Below are 17185 nucleotides of genomic sequence, written 5' to 3'. Positions count from 1 at the left end.
TTTTAAAGAAACCAAATAGAAAAGCTTCATTATTAAAATCTTACAGAATCATTTCTCTACTTAACTGCTTGGGAAAAGTTATAGAGAGTTTTATTGCTTCTAGACTTTCTTATTGGGCCTCCTAAAATAAACTACTATATTTTGATTAGTTTGGAGGAAAGAAGCAATGCTCTGCTATAGATGCTGTAATGAGCTTAGTACATGATATTCAATTAGCAAAAGCCAATAAATTGGTAGCCTCAGCTCTTTTTATTAATATAAAAGAAGCATTTGACTATATTTCACTAAATAGACTTTTAAAAGTCTTTTCTGATTTGCAACTACCTAAATTACTAGCTATATAGATTTTTCATTTTATGCAAACAAGAAAAATCCAACTGGTTTTTGATGGTGAGAAACAACAAGAAAAGATATCTATAAATATTAGAATTTCTCAAGATTCACCTCTATCTCCAATACTTTTCTCTATATATACTATATTTCTCTTTAAGAATAATAATGATCTAGATCTTAAAGATATCAGAATTTCTAGTTATATAGATGATACTGAACTTGTTGTTTCCTCTTTCTTATTAGAAGAAAACTGCTTTAAGTTAGATAAAGCTTTACAAGCAATGTCTAATAGACAAGATTCTCATGTAGTTTAATTTGATATGGAAAAAACTGAGTTAATCCACTTTACTAAATCATTTAGTGAAGATAACTCAGTTAAACTACATGATCAAGTTTTTAAATCAAAAAAGCTAGTAAGATGATTAGATATTTGGCTTGACAATACTCTTACTTTCAAGAACCATGTTAAAATTAAGATATCAGCTGCTGAAAGAGTTCTTAATCAAATAATCAGACTTTCAAATACTGAAAAAGATCTTACTTTTCAAGCTATAAGACAACTTTATATAGCTTGTATTACTTTAGTAGCTGATTATGATGTTCAAATTTGGTGGAAAAATCAAAAGAATCTTCTTCAAAAGTATAAGGAACTTCAAAACTCTGCTTTAAGAAAGATTCTAGAAGCTTTTAAAACTTTTTCAATTTATGCTATAGAGATTGAAGCTGCTATTCCTCCTGCTAAAGTAAGGTTTAATAGACTATACTGAAACTATGCTTATAGACTATTAAAAATGCCAAAAGAATATGTAATTAAAAAAAGAGTATCTTCTAGCTTTCCACCTTATAATAATGGTGTTGATCTTGATTAGGAAAGGTTTTTAGATTAGAATTAATCAGAATTAAACAATGAATATGTTGTACAAATATCAACTAAAAAAAAAAGAAAAAGAAGAAAAATTAATAAACAAAAAAAGTATCCAAGTCAACTATTCAGAATTTGTTCAATGATTTCAAATATATTACCTTCTCTAAAAACAGAGAGAATCAAAGCAAAATGGAATGTATCTTGGTCTGAAAATCTAGCTGATTTGATAGATATTCAAATTGAAAATTCAGACAAGAAAACAGCTAAAGATAGTCACATAAATAGAATTAAAAATCTGGAAAATAGATCTTTAATTCTCTATTCAGATGGATCTAAAGCTGAAAAAAGTCAATATGCTGGTGCTGGTATATACAATCTACAAGATAATATTAGATTTTCATGGAATCTAGAAAAATATCTTGAAGTTTTTGATGCAGAACTGTTTGCTATAGATAAAGCATTTAAATTAGTAAGTTCTATCTCTCAGTCTTAATCAAGATCAATATCAGATATCTGGATATTTTCTAATAATCAAGCTGCTATTCAGAGACTCATGAATCAAGATCTTAATTCTGACTTATATTATCTTCAATCTATAAGTAAAACTGCTAAGTCTTTTAAAAATCAGCAAATTAATCTACATCTTCATTGGATTCCTGCACATGTAATTATACATGGAAATGAAGAAGCTAATCTAGTAGTAAAGAAAGCTACAGAATTGAATCAAGTTTGTTCTGAAAGATATATATCTCTTACTTATATAAAAAGACAAATAAAAGAACAAGCAATGATAAAGTGATTTGAAGATCTTTTTAGTAGAGAAAGTTCTACAAATCACTACTCTCAATTCAAAATAAAACTCAGATGGAAAGCATCTACTCTTTCTATATCTAAGAAGATATAGTCAACTATTTGCTAATTAAAGCTTGATTATAGATATTTCAGAGCTTATCTAATAAGATTATCTGACTACTCTTTCAATTTATGCTATTTCTGTAATTGTGTAGACTGCTCAGCTTATTATACTAAAAGAAGAAAAATTTAACAAGAACTTGATATTTCTTAACTATCTTTAAATTTTATTTTTGAAACTAAATTAAGCTTAAAATGGCTAGTTTTATTTCTGAAATATACTGAAATAGCTACTAGACAGTAGCTTTCCCAAATATGCTAATTTTATTTCTTTTTGATTTGTATTACATTGCTACAAGAATTATTATTTTCCTTTAAAATTAATATTATGCTCTATCTGCTATTTGACTTTTGTAGAGAAAGAACATCTTATATTATCTTGAAATACTTTGAATTTTTTTCTTTATTCAGTTTCTACAATGTATACTAAGTAAATCCTAACAGAGAAGCTGTTAGATAGTCTTCATAATCACTGACTGTATAAGACTATAATGAATAATAATAATAATAATAAATAATAAGATCCATATATTTCAGAATTATTGCTTTGTTGTCTTGCTCTCAGTCTTTATTTTATTTAAGCTGGTGATCTACAGATCTGATTCATACTACATACTTCAATAAAAGCAATAGTTTATATATATTTTCAGAGTTATTCTTTGTAAACTTTCTTTATAACTTTTTGATAAGCTGCTGAATAGCCCACAGTAATACAACAGCAGACACATCTTCTGTAGACTTTAGATTCTTTAAGTTATTACTGAGTTCTGAAATCTGGATCTGAATATCTGGAAGTTTCATTTTCTTCATTACATTAATATAAATAAAAGACTTGATCTTGTATACAGGGTCTGTTCTTTTAAAGAAATTAAAGTACTTTTTGTAAAATGTGGTCAAAATGTGGTTAATATTATCTGAATACATTCATTCTTATAGTGCATCCGTCATCAGAAAGTCAAGATATCCTGCAAGTTTGACTTGATTTTTGTAGATTCAACTACCACTAAGAACATGAACTTCAGAAATCGTGCTTGGACAAAGATCTTTAGCTTTCACTGATTTGTAAAAGTTTGATGTACTGATTTTCTTGCTTGAAGCAGTCAGAGCTAGAGTGAGGGCTGTATTATTTATTTGCAAATAGAAGTTACATTGAATATCAGTATAACAAAAGAAATAATATAGTAAATATTAAGTCATACTAGCTATATAATGGAGATCTGTCACAATAAGTCAAGTAAATCTAGCCATGCAACACACAAAATTGTTTAAAGAAAATATCTAGTAATGCTCTTGAGCTCTATATCAGCCTGCTAAAAGTATCTTTAAAGCTTTTTTTGCAAAGAGAATCTCACAAGAAAGTCTGTATATTGCTAATCTCTAGTTAGCAAGCTTATAAACTCTTTCAAGATTGGAATTTGTAGCTGTAGAGAGCTTATCTTTACTGATTTGAAGAGCTGGTGAGCTTGTAGAGTAGCTGGCAAGACTGTGTAGATTAGTAGTTAGAGAAAAAGTTGAAAGGGAGATTATAGCAAAAAAAATAAAGTGTAGATTCTGGATCTAATTAGGAAATTTAAAACAACATATCTTTGTGCTGTACAGCTAGAAAAGTAGCATGTTGAGATCTAATATCCTTATATTTGAAGTAGAAGCTGTGAACCTTTAGCAGCATTTCTAAAATACATGCTACATCTTACAGCTAGATAACAGCTCAGTACTATTCTATATCAGAGACTCTATAAGTTGAAGCAAGCTGCTAGACTTTGATATCAAGCAGCTACTGGCTATCTGAAATCTCTAAGATTTCAGATCTCTCTATACAATACAGGGCTACTCTATCACAAGAGAAAGCAAATCTACCTAATTCTACATGTCAACAACTGCTGTATAATGAGACCTAACAAAGCTAAGATAGAATAGCTCATCAAGAAGCTTCAAAAACACTTCAATATCAAGAAGATTACAGAATAAAATTATTATCTAAGCATGCAGATTCAAAAGCAGCTGAATGAAGATCTTTTTGTAAACCAGAAACAGTATATTAAAAATCTACTGACTAAATATGAAATAGAAGACTGTAAACCTTTCAAAACACTAATAAAGAAAGAAATGAGCATCAAATTCACATCAGATCAGATTTTCAAAAATGAAGTTGACAAGCAGACTACATCTACAAATTACAAGAAAGACCTGGGCTCTCTACAGTTTCTAGTTATGTGTACAAGACCAGCTACTGCATTTGCAGTTAATTCTCTGGCAAGATTCAACAGCAGACTTAATAGAGAGAGCTGGACAGTGTTCAAGCAGATTCTATATTATCTCAAGAGCACAAAGTCAAAAGAAATAGTTTTCAAAAAAGATATAAATTCTGAAGGCTTGAAACTGGCAGCCAGTTTGGATTCTAACTGGACTGGAGCCAATCCTGTATACAAATCCGCGGCGAAGTTGACGGAGACGCTGCGGGTGATTGGAAAGCTGGTGAAAGGTAAATTTCCCAGAATTTTCGGCCATTTCTTGTTTCTGCGACGTGACGGTTCTACCATCTCAGCATTCTGTTACTTGAGAGTTTTAACAAGTGCTATATAGATATTAGGATGCCATCTAGAGTTTACAGTTTTGCACCATGCCACACTCCCTGAATGAATATCATTGTACTCCGTACGGAGTACAGATCTCACAATTCACTCGATGACGTCAACCACCTGAATCGAGTGATTGGCGGGGCATTCTCTGACACATCGCCGCCAATGGTCGATCGGCGGGGTACCCGCAAAGCCAAGACTGTGGTGGCGTTTTTCCGACACACATTTTGCTCCATCATTTCCATGCGACTTCATTTGGATTCCTCGTCTTTACTTTGGTCTTGTTTTATTATTATCGCTCGCCAGGCTTTTTTGAACTTGCTTGCACAGGATCATGAGTAATCTCGATATTCCCCGGCATAGTTTTGCATGTTGCTCAAGCGAAACAATGAATAGATCATGGTAAATTGTCAACCATGCCGGGAGCCGAAAAAATAGAGTCAAGGCCCGGACGCTCTCTGTTTTTCTCTTATCCCAAACTTGATCACCCCAGCGGGACTTTATTTACGGGATTTTTCGCGGAAGAGCGCTGCGGAGCGGTGACTGAACCCCGGGGCTCACAAGCCAATGGAGCTTGTAGCAAGCAGCCTTAAGTCCACACACGCCTTAAGGCCGCATTCCATAAACCAGCGAGGCCCTTAGACCAGTTGTTTGAGTCACCGGAGCAGGCACAAGTCCCGACGCGCCCGTTCATCCAACGCTCTTCACTAAAAATCGAACTTTGCTCTTCCGCCTGAATTCACAGGGTACTAGCAAGTTTTCCAGCGCCCTAGGAGTTCATAGATTTCCAATAATGGACCTGTGGGGACCTGGGAGCATCACCTTTGGCCTGGCTGACTTGTGGGCGCCAAAGGTTTTAGGTCACCCTTCTGTAGCGCGAGTGCGTCCAAAGTCCTCCAGTCAAAGGCCCCTGTGTTCTGAATGCTGATGTTTACTCCTGCCATCATAGCCATTAAGGACTTGTGAGATGGACTCGCCCTTTAAATTTCATGAAGACGGTGTTGGTACCATCCTCGACTGCTGCGTTGCAGCATTGTGTAGGTGTAGAAGGTTGCTTGCCAGTTTTGTGCATATTTATTGGCTACATGCTCATGTCGGACGGCTTTGATGAGTCAACGTTGTCCATCAAAGTACACAGAATACCAGTCAGAATGATCCCAATCCAATAGCCAAAGCTGAATATCTTTCATCAACAACCATATTGTGTAGCGTGAGGTCTTGATGAGTGAATACCATGGGACGTGATGCTGAGACACAAGAGAGGCCAAGGACCAATTGAAGAGCAATAGATGGGATGAAAATTTGCTCATATCCCCAAAGATAATATTGCCTCACTCATTTCTCGTCATTCATTGAATACTAATGAGCGTTACCCATTACACTGTGGAGTTGTAGGGACAAGAATCTTTTGTGAAGGAGGGGCGGCCAATAGAGATATTTCCTTGACGTAAAGGCCATGCGTTGGCAACAATCAGAGGATGCATCAATCATCACTTCATCTGGCAGACTCATGCATGGCGCCTGATTTGGAGATAACATGCAGCTAAAAGCACAGCCTGCTGCTCCCTGAACTAAACCAGCAACTATCTGTGGGCCCTAAGGGGTATAAAACGGACAATTCCTAGAGCAATTAAAGGGAGTTCAAAGCGTCTCCAGTTTGAGCCAGATCTGGATGGCCTCCTAGACACGGCACTCAAACCTGACCATAATCCACCCACCTCTATCCCCGCAGATATTACAATAACCCATCCAATTCACCGTCTGAGAAGGGTTTGTACATCTGGTCTTCGTACTATACACTGCTCACAAGGAAGTAGACGATCGACCTCCTATTTACAAATAGATATCTCGGATTCGGAACCGAAGAACGGAAAACCTCAAGATGTCTGACAGAGAAGATTCCAACAGGCAAGATCCTGATAAAATCAGTATCAATGAAGCCACGGTGGGAGTCAAAGCGGATGTCAAGACTCTTCAACAACTCACTTCCTCGGGGAGGGCTGCCCAGGAAAAGCGAGCAAACAACCAGGCTCAAATAGGATTCCAAGCTGTGGGTGAAGCTGTGGAAAGGCATTTAAGGGAGGAGGGGAGCGCAACCCAATCTAGAACCCAAGAAAATCGCTGAGGATCAAGCCTGAGAAAGATGTTACTGACGTGAAAAGCCAAGCAGCTGCTACAAATGTGTCAATTATAGTGTAATCAATCATAGCTGTTTGGCCTCAGTGAATGCCAGACGAAGATCAGTATCATACTGTTTCTTATCAGCAAGTTTTCCAGCAACAAACCTGCCAACATCCTTCTCCCAATAGAAGGGCATAACCTCGCCAAATTCCCTTGATTTGCCTCCTGCCAATAATGGTTGGATATGCCTATAGAACAATCCAAACAGGCCAGTCGGGCTAGATAAAGCTAGAGTATACCAGAAAGTGCCTGTAGTCCATGCCTGCTCCATGACCTCAGACAAGAGTGGCAAATCCGAGTCCTCTCTTGTGACACATTTGGATATCCTTCTTTCTTCCTCCACAAGAGCAGCCATGAATTCCTTCCGAAGCGGATCATACTCCTCTAAGAGCATGTTGTCAACGCTCTTGTTTGTCAACCAGTATGGAGGTTCAACCATCTCAATTGGCCGAGCGCATGCCCATTCAAGGTCCACGAGACATGTGACATGCCAATTTTTATCGACAAATATGTTGCTTTGGTGGAGGTCTGGTAAAGAGAAGACAAACGGTCGACGGCGGAATTCCCGCCGGAAAAACATCGGAAAAAGCGTTCGCATCGCCGCCAATGCCGCCATTTGAGAAACACAATCAGGTATATCATTCACCGCATTAGGTTGCTTATGGAGGCGGCTGTCATGGGCTCCAAGAATATCCATAACATACGACTCGACCGTAGAGTATGTGAAATCGCGGTGTATGTGGGTTGGTATTTTCTCGTTCTCCAGTATCTGGATGTCGAATGAGAGGGGACGATTAACCAGCCTCAAGTAACCATTCTCGTCAATGATGAAAGAGCCAATTCGAGGCAAGGGTTTTCGGCTGATATTGAGCAAAATCCGGGAAAGGCCTCGAAAAAGGTTGGTTCGTCGCTTGATGTCCTGCTGACCATCAGACCATGTGTTTGAGAGCATTGCACCTTGTCTCCCCTCGATGAACTCAATCAGCATATAACCTGTGGTAGCCATACTAGCCATCGAAGCCAGAGTTTTGTCTGAGTGCCGGGCGTAAGCAGATGGCACAGATCTGCCAATCCAGGAGAAGATCTTGCGACGGAAAAGTTGAAGCCACCGGCTTAAGAAAGGTAGGTTCGCAACCCGAGTGAACTAGACAACTAATGTCAATTGTGGGCTTTAAGATGGGTAAATATTTGGTCCCATACTGTTTCGCCGGTTGAGAGAGCAAAGCCATATAACTGAGGAATCGGTACCTCCGGGCAGTTTTCTTGGAGCCACGCATAGGTGCCAGCTTCACATTGAATCTTTTCATTCCCGTTTCCTTCCTGGGAAGCTCCACCAACTCGGTATGGAAGAGGAAATCTCAGAAGGACACGGTTCCCAGGCTGCTCCTTGCACTTCCAGTTATCGATAGTCACCGGGACACAAACATTGAAACTGCCATTCAGCCAATCCTGTCTTTCAGCAATATGGCAAACATCGCTCGATGGCAGGCCCAAGTGGTGGGCAACTATTTGTTTCATCCAAGAACGGTTGTCATTCAGGTGAGAGAAGAAGCTGTTTTGTTGCTCATAGTAACCAAGTTGATGAAGAATATTGACTTCTCGCTCTTTAGCAACTGAATATGTAATTTTCTCATTGAGAAGATGGAGAACGCTCGGCATGACAACAGCTAGGAAATGCATTCAATGAATGTGTCGCCATGAAGTGTGTTTTAGTGAAAGCAAGTAAATGATAGCTTGTTCCAGAAAGGGGGTGCTGTCACATGATATAATCAGTCCGACTATAATACCGCGAGGCGCATGGACCAACCAGCAGCCAATTACGGATAGTAAAGAATGATCTGCAGGAATCCAATCCAAATCCTTCAGAGCCTACCACATAAGCCCTTCTTGCCGCATGTCGCTATCTCCGACATCATACACTACAGCTACTTCCCCATGCTTGTGAAGGTAGCAATGCTGAGTTCTGAATGCATTAAAGAATGTTCCGAGGCACACTTAGCTGGGTTTACTGGGGGTGGCTTTGTCACTGAATGCACAACAGTTACAACAGTGTTGTAACAGCTGCATCGGTATCTTGTGATGAGGTTCATTTGACTCGGGATCAGCCTGTGGAGGTACATATCTGCTGCTCAGTTCCGACTGACATACTGGTGGGCGAGTCTTCCTGCGTTTTAAATGCAGAACCCCAAACTATCTATCTTATCCTCACTTCTTTTCGCTCACTTAACCCACCCTAGGGAGAGAATACCAAGGGCATGGTAGAAGCGGATGGCCAAACAAAGCTCAACAGAGCAGGAGGATGGCCGAATGCTTGTTCGGCGCCCGTATTACTAAGGACTTTCGAAACGGAAGACGGACAAATTTGGGATGCCCGTACTATGGGATACAACAGGAGGACGGCCGAAATGCACCCGGAACGGTGACGCAAACAAAACCATGTGGTGGCAATCCATGACCGCGAGCCAACCCCTTTAATATAGATAATATATATCTGTATTCTGACTTCCTTCAATACGCTTGTAGTTACGTGGTTTCTTTATCAAGTAGCTTTATGAGACAGGTGTAAGATCAAAGCCAGACTGTCCACATTGCACGAGGCCACTGTCCCACAGCCTTGCTAAATGAGTCTTCTCAAACAAACATAGAAAGAAAGGAGCCTTACACATTGTCTGCAACAATATGGGCAAAAGTGCTGGAAACAGCGGGTTCAATAACAAGAGCGACCTCTTCGAAGATTTTAGGGGTGTAAGCTTCCTCCCCGTTCTGGTAGATGACCTCTCTAAACCGCGAAATCCTTTTGTCGGCCCCATGCACTTCGGTTAGGTTCTGGAGCCCTTTGAGCGTGTGACTTTCGCGGTTAACCTGGTGGGCTATCCTTACACTGCGCTCGATGACTTTGACAGCAACTACTTCGCCTTTCCTATTAGTTGCCGAGAAGACTTTGCCATATGCTCCTCTCCCAAAGGAACTTGCAACCGTCCAGGCGCCAAGGCGCTAGCGACTCTGGCCGGAAGCCAGAATTATCCGAACTGTGGGCTGTGCGCATCTCGGCTAACCTTTTACAGTTTTCTTGTTCATCTTTATTGAAAGGCTTGGTGTTTTCTTGTTGTTTATGTTTAGCAACGAGGGCGTTGACTTGTGAAATTATGGCGAGAGCTCCGTACGGCTCTCATGGAGTTATGGACAAGCCAGGGTTGAATGGCTTTCACCTGAGCTGACGGGGCAGTTCTCCCTTAATGCGACGGAAAAGGGACACTGCATGAGCAACCAGCACGACGCGGAAACCTGATGCAGAAGTAGGGACTGTCGATATCAAACCCAGCTGGGTCTTACCTTGGCCCATACCGCCCCTGTTCTCATTTGTAGATTTGGTGGAAAGGCCGTCCTCTTCAGGGCATCCCCGCGCCGCACTGTGAAAAGGTTTGGCCTGGCGGCAGAAGCTCGAATATGTTAATAGTGAACGACATTGTTGGCCTCCATGCCGACATCCCCGGATTTTTCGAAGCTTTTTTTGGGAATATCGCGGGTCTTGATGTGAACGCACGTGCCGTCTTAGGTAGTCTCCAGGAGGAAGAGAGCCCGCTGTATGATGAAGAGAGGGGATGGGAGGGCTGGCCGGAGCATGCAATGGAAAAGATGTGCTCAAGTGATTGGCTGATGTCATCAGAGAGCTCATGCAGCTTGTGGAGGCACATAATTCTATGCTAAAGATTGACTGAAGGCTGCTTGCGCAGCCCACTCAGCCTCTGGAAGGATCCATCGCGGCGTGGAAACTTGATATTGGTTTTGTTGATGACCTGGATGCCACCAAAGACTCCAGATGCGGGTGGTCCTGGATTCTCATCCTGGGGGAACTGAAAAACAACTGAAAATACAACAGCCCATCAAGCACATGGCTTGATCTAGGGAGATATGCCAGGGAGGTCTTAGTGGGCCAGGATTCATGGCATTATATTCTGGGGTTTACCCTCTGCGGGCCCTTCCTGCAATTGTGGGTGTTTGACTGACTTGAAGGGATAGTGTCAGAAAGCTTTGATGTCAATAAGAAGGGTCTCTGCTTTGTGTCTGATTCTTGGGTTACTCCAGATGGACTGCAAGCAGCTTGGATTTGACCCTACCATCATCACCCACAGAACAGAATGCTGTATTGAGATTATGAAGGATGGCATGAAAGAACAACTAGTGATTGATGGAGTTATCAGATGTGCATGCTGTATTGCTGGTTGGGCCATGATGTGTTGGAAAGTGCATCATGCAGACAAACCAGATACACCACTGATAGTCAAAGATTCATGGCAATATCTGGAACATGATGAGGAAGGGCAGCTTCTGTGCGAAGCAACTGAGTGTGAGGTCACCAATGTTGCTTGATACTATCATCATGAGACCATCTATGTTGGTGGTAAGCTGGATGATATCTTGGGCATTTGAAGAAGTTTATGTGTTCTGACAAGGAACCAGAAGAGGACTGCTTCAAAGGCTGTCAGTAATCAGAGCTGGTTCTGTCAAACACATCAAGATTCAAGCAGCACCACTGGGTGAAAACAGTCTTCTGATCATGTCAACACAAGCTTTCCTCCACCACCCAGCAAACATATAAAGTCAAGCTCACCCACAAAGCTACTGGCCAGTGATAAGCCACTGAATCAGGTTCACTGTTGTGTTGTTGTCTGAGACTACAGGAAATTTATCTTTAAGAGTAGCTCAAGGGTCTCTCTGCTAATTGGGATGGAGGGCTGCATCAAAGGGTACATGTCCCTGTATAAAAAAGGAGGCCTGATTCAAAGCAACATCTCTCCTCAAACCTACTAGTGAATGAAGACAAGAATAACTTTTTCTGCTGGGTCTTTCTGATTGACCTTGACCTTGCCATCAGAGCAGAACAGGACAGATCCTCTGGGGCTCAAGAAAAGACTGGTACTAAGGCATTCATGGCAATCAGTGTGCTTTACAGTGAGAAACACTCATTCATGCATGACCTTGAGTCATTTTTCTGGGTTCTCTTCTGGATCTGAATACTTTTCCCATACCAGAGGTGAAAAGGCCTATAGCAGCTTTTGCATCTTCAACTACTTGATCCAGGCTGGGATTGTCAATTGACATGGAGGAGCTGAACTGGCTCAGTGTGTCTTCCTCCTCATCAGTACAGTCAGCGCCTAGGACTATCGAGATTTTAATGGCGGGTGGCAGATTTCAGCAAAGGATAAGCTCTGTTACAAATCTTGTGCAGAGATTATCCTTGGTTGGGAAAGACAAACCACTGATTGCCTCTAAAAGAGAACTTTTGCCTGCAGATTGCTCTCCACAAACAATGATCTGAGGAAGGCCAACCCTGAGACTGCAACTTGTCAACAATATCAAGCAAGTCACAATGCTCCTTCAACTGCAGCCGTACATCTGCAGTATCAGACAATGGTTGCTCATTGGCATTGTCTGATGTTGTGACTGTCATCACTGCCTGAAACAAAACTTTGGAATAAGTGATTCAAGCAAGGGTGACCCTGAAAACTGAGCTTTTTGAATGAGATGTTTCAATGCAATCAAGAATTCTTTGTTGTATTTGGGATCACAGACAGCCTCTTATAGGGAGAACCGAGCACCAGCACAGAGGCACACATTAGCCCTTATCACCGCAAAATTGTATCAAGGACTAGTCATTCCCGGCCACGAGTTCTTGAAATTGAGAACTGGCTGGTTAGGATTTTACAGTGCTTGATTTGCATACCGGCACTGTTTGAGATCAGGTGAGCAAATCTCAAACACAACAGCTCATTGGTCTGACTGGACATGCATGCAGATGATCTATTGGTTGCGAAAAACAAGGAAGTAGAAAATTGTGTCGCCCTTCAGTAGAACAGGTCGGTGAATTTGAGTGAGGCTTCTGACTGTCGTGTGAAACTACTGATCCACTGGAAGTGTTATCCGCTCAGATATCATGACATGGATATCATGACACCTCCCAAGGCCTGTGTGGGTGTGTAGGACATCTGGGTGGCTCTGACTTGTGTATGAGTGCCAGACAGACATCTAACTTGGTGAGTAGAAGGGTCTTCAATCGCGTTGTTCAATTCATTAGTAGATCCCTAACTAGTTTGGTTCACAATTTTCACGCCAATCCTTCTGAGGCAAATGAAAGAAGGAGGATCACTGGGAGCAGGAAATCCACTACATCTTCCCTGGGCAGGGGTTGCTTTATAGTGACATTCTGATACATTTCACTTCCTTGACAAGTCTCTTCACAAATCTGGTACTTAAGATCAGGATAAACTAACATTAGCATGTCCACCATGCTTCCTGCCAAGTCTCCAGGTGAGGCGATCCTGCACACGTCGATTTCTGGAAGCGGAATTTCCTCGCCCAGATAGCTGTTTCATCAAAACTTCCATCAGTCTGTCTTTTAGGAGCTTCTTTTGCTAGATTGACCAATTGCTCCATCACTACAGAGTAGGAATGGAGAACAATAACCACATGAGTTAGCACAAATAGCTACACTTGAGTTTTGTTGCAAAGCATGCTTTCAACCACACCACTCCACAGAACCATATGCCAGCAACCAACACTGCCATTTGCTATTGCCATACCTCTCTCCTCGATTCTATACAAGCACTATTTTTCTAGGAACTCTTTCTGGACCTGATTTATAGCACCAGATGTGCTGGTCTGTGCTGTAAAGCAGCATTCAGTTTTCTCTGAAGCAGGTTTCTGTTCCAGATACCTGTTTGGTTCCCAGGAGGCCCAATGGGCTGTCCTCCTAGATTCCTAGTCATATTTGAGGATATTCTTTCAGCTGGTGCAAATAACTTGTTTGCACAGATATTGACAGTGGATTTATGTCAAACTTGGACAAACAGAGACGTCTTTGCGCACATGAAATTCCAGCTTCTGGGGGCTGAAATGTACTATATAAACTCCTTTCACAGCAAGTTTATCAAAAGTATTGTTGTCTGTTTCAGAGTTAAATGCCTTTGTATCTTCTTGAGTGAGCTGGTAGAAGACTAGCCCTATGAAGACCTGCACAGGTATTTGATATGCTGAGCACCCTTATCTGGGTGCTCTGCACCGTCAAAACCCAGCTCTGATCCAGCAGTGCTTAGCTGATCAGTCGCTTATGTCGCTGGCAACAGATCCATCCAGGCATTTATAGAGGAGCACAGGTCTAGTTTCGCAAAACCTCTCTCTCTCCGTCAGGAAGCATCCTCAAATACCACAGAGCATTTTTACAGCAACTCTTTCCCATTACTAGCGTGAATTCTTTTTGGCACGTGCTCTGATACTTCCCTGGTTTATTATTTATAATGGGCTTCATACATATTCCTTCCAAGCTTTCTCATAAGCTATCGAAGAGCTAGAAGAACTGTTCACACAAGAACAGCAAGAAAGACGCGTTTAAAGCAACTCTTCCCGATATCCAGGAGCAGACAGAGACAGAGAGCTCAGGCCCGTCTACGGCTTTCAAAAAGACCGAGGGGGAATCCGAGTCCCACTCGAAAGCAAAAATGTCGCCTCACATAGGTGAGCCTCCCTCTCATTCCCTCACCTCAACAAGCAGAATTTACAAGATAACTAGTGGACGACTCTTCGGAAACTGGTACTCAAATTGTTTCCAAGTGTCACGTTGCTCCGCCGCTCAAGCGTTCGCATTTCCTGTGCTTCTCATCCCACCGGTCTTTCTTAAAGACGCGTAATACTCACCATTCGCTTCCATGTATGACTTGCAAAAGGGAGGACTTCCCACACTTGTGGAGGTGCACATTCTGTTTTCTTCGCATCTGCGAGGATTGCTTTGATACGCTTTGCGACATGGAAAATCGTTCCTTGCAGAAGCTCCTTGAAACCCTCGGCGTCGACGCAGAAATTCCGTAGTTTGACAACCATCCTCTATGATATCGGCGGATTTCCTTCTCCCACAGTCTTCGTGCATTTTTCGGGAATTATAACGGCGCATCCGGGTTAGTGGGACTATAGGAAGCAGATTTTTTTAAAAACCGCTCCAGCTGCGAATTGCATATGGGAATGTTTAAACTGGGAGGATATTTGTTCTTTTTCATTGCATAGTGAATTCTACAACGAGTTTCCTATTTCCAAGGAGCTTTTTCTACATTCAGGTGTTTTTCGGATGGCGGTGCGTTCTTGGTTTTATGCTAAAAGATACTGGTCGATTTGTATCCTGACAAGGCATACAAGCAATGCAGACTGATTAAATCCCCTGGTCTTTTTGTTTTGATGTAAGAAAGGATCAATTGGGCAAATCAATGGTAACTAAATTGCCTTTCTCTCCATCGAGGTCAACTCGAAACAATGAGTGGACATCTCGCACAGCTGAGCAACACTTCCCTTTGTTCCAATTAAGATCGCTTGCGTTCTCACTTTAAAAAAAAGAATCCCTTGCAAGTTTTAGCATTGGAGATGTCTGCCCAAGTAAGATATATTGGACAAAAGCCCCAAGGCTTATCTCTTCGCGTGGAGTGGAAAGCTCCCAGGATAAAGTCAATTTCATTCGATGCTCCTTTCCCGTCAAATAGCTATCCAGTACAAATGCATATAGCTTTGCCATTTTTGTTTTCAAATCCCAGTCATTAGACTGGCGGTACGGAGTACATAGAAAATATATCAGCTCCAGCCCCTTCATTAACGCTGATTTTGATTTAAGGCCCCGATGGCCCAGATGGCCCCGAAGGTCCCGCCGCGAGAGCATATCGTTATGGGTGGCTTCGCCGGTAAAACCCTTTTGAAATGTCTCAGAACTGTTCATCCAATAAATCCCAGGATTATATTTCTGCGATTATTCGCATTAAATAACAATTACCCCAGATATAATAGAGAAAAGGCCATACCTCTACGCCCAAGGTCATGGTTATGATCTGATATCGTGCATTTGATTTGATGCTGGTAGATGAGTGGCCATGATCCTTAAAAATTTATCGGAACGGACAGAGTTCTGTACCCAAACAGGACACAGTTCTCCTTTCAGGAGCCGCGGCCTTGGCTCCGTATACTTAATAACATGGGTGGCTCGGCGTATATCTCGCAGAAGTATCAATCATGCTGCTCTTCTGTTACGCCAGGGCATCCATCCATCTCTGGGGTTTCGTATCGGTATTTGCACCAGAAACAATAGTTGTGTTTCTCACGCAGGTACGCCACGATGCGTGTCAGCTTCTCCTGCGGGCTCAAGGCGTTAAACTCTTCCAGCTCCGGATCTTCCTCGAGATCACATTCGACCTCCACGATATCTCCTTCGGCATTTCGACCCAGGGCTAACTTGTCGTCTGTGTCAAGATCAGTGTCATTATAGGTAGGAAGTCCGGGTGCATTGCGGGAGAAGAAGCTCTGATCGCGTGATGAAAGGGATTCATATCGTCGCCGTTGAGCCTGATCTTCAATGACCTTTTCTTCCCGCGCTCGAGCAAGCCCACGATAAAGGATGTTGATCTGTGAAATGCGCTTGATAGGGCGCTTCTTTGTGTTAGCATCATCAGGGTTTGCACCATTAGCACCGCCATTGGCTTTTTCCTCAGCTGTTGGCGTGGAGATAGCGTTTACAGGGTCCTGTTGTTTCTCTTCGGATTCCGTATCCAATCTCTCAGCGACTTTTTGCGCAGCATGGAACTGAGCTTCCGCCCTTCGTGCCTCTCTTTCAAGCCTTACTCTCTCCCGAAAATCAACTTGCTCGGTTTTCACCTTTTTTGCCTCCTCTTCCACTTCCTCTCTGAATTTCCGTTTCTTCTCGGTATCCATTCCAATTCCACCTCTATCCTCCTTCACAGATATGCTTAAGGGTTCTGTAATACGGCGATTCCACTCGTTCCGGCCCGAAGGATGCTCCGCAGAATAATCTTTGCCCAGAGCAGTTCCTGGTTTGTATCCTAGCCGAGCCATCATCTGAAACCCTTTATTGGACGGATCGAGCGTACTTTTCGCGAGAGCCTCATCGCGACGGGCAGCTTCTGCAGCGGCAAGTTCGGCCTTTGAAGGGACACGGGCTTTCGCTTCGGACTGTATATGGTTTTAATGACATTATTGTTAGTCTCTCCGACATTCTAGCCTAGGGGAGGAAGGGTTATTATGGTTCGACGCTGATGAAGGGGTCTTGGGCTGGGAATGGTGATTTCGCCTAAACACACCTCTCTCTGTGTGCGGAGGCATCTTTGGGTGTAGGTTTCTTTCGCTCTACTGGGCTTCGGCGGTTCAAGGATGGCCATGGACATGTAATCTTCCTCATCGTCATCATCTTGCGTATCCTTCGGCGTGCTTTTCTCCTCTAGCCAGGCCGGCTTCGGGAGCATGTTGAACCAAGAACGTCCCTTCTGTACAA

General features: G+C 42.0%; 3 protein-coding genes across 3 annotated transcripts; 1 reads left to right on the top strand and 2 right to left on the bottom strand.

The window, feature by feature from the left end:
- Nucleotides 1-6072: 6072 nt before the first annotated feature.
- D8B26_001096 (uncharacterized protein) lies at nt 6073-8565 on the bottom strand. The gene is made up of 2 exons (XM_003070731.2): nt 8071-8565; nt 6073-8014 (listed from the first exon to the last, which is right to left on the bottom strand). The coding sequence occupies exons 1-2, from the start codon at nt 8548-8550 to the stop codon at nt 6893-6895; spliced, it is 1602 nt and encodes a 533-aa protein (XP_003070777.1). The 5' UTR covers nt 8551-8565; the 3' UTR covers nt 6073-6892.
- A 258-nt stretch (nt 8566-8823) lies between these two features.
- D8B26_001095 (uncharacterized protein) lies at nt 8824-9340 on the top strand. Its single transcript, XM_066123434.1, has 2 exons — nt 8824-9020; nt 9108-9340. The coding sequence occupies exons 1-2, from the start codon at nt 8901-8903 to the stop codon at nt 9291-9293; spliced, it is 306 nt and encodes a 101-aa protein (XP_065979508.1). The 5' UTR covers nt 8824-8900; the 3' UTR covers nt 9294-9340.
- Nucleotides 9341-15738: 6398 nt separating this feature from the next.
- Nucleotides 15739-17156, bottom strand: D8B26_001094 (uncharacterized protein; the record flags this gene model as incomplete). Its single annotated transcript, XM_003070733.2, has 2 exons — nt 15739-16866; nt 16995-17156. 2 exons carry the CDS (start codon nt 17154-17156, stop codon nt 15907-15909), a joined length of 1122 nt encoding a protein of 373 aa, XP_003070779.1. The 3' UTR covers nt 15739-15906.
- Nucleotides 17157-17185: the final 29 nt, after the last annotated feature.

The sequence above is a fragment of the Coccidioides posadasii genome, chromosome 1 (genome assembly GCF_018416015.2).
Source record: "Coccidioides posadasii str. Silveira chromosome 1, complete sequence".
In the NCBI taxonomy this organism is placed as follows: Eukaryota; Fungi; Ascomycota; class Eurotiomycetes; order Onygenales; family Onygenaceae; genus Coccidioides; species Coccidioides posadasii.
The sequence above is the reverse complement of the archived record's forward strand: the minus strand, read 5'-3'. Positions and strand labels throughout refer to the sequence as shown.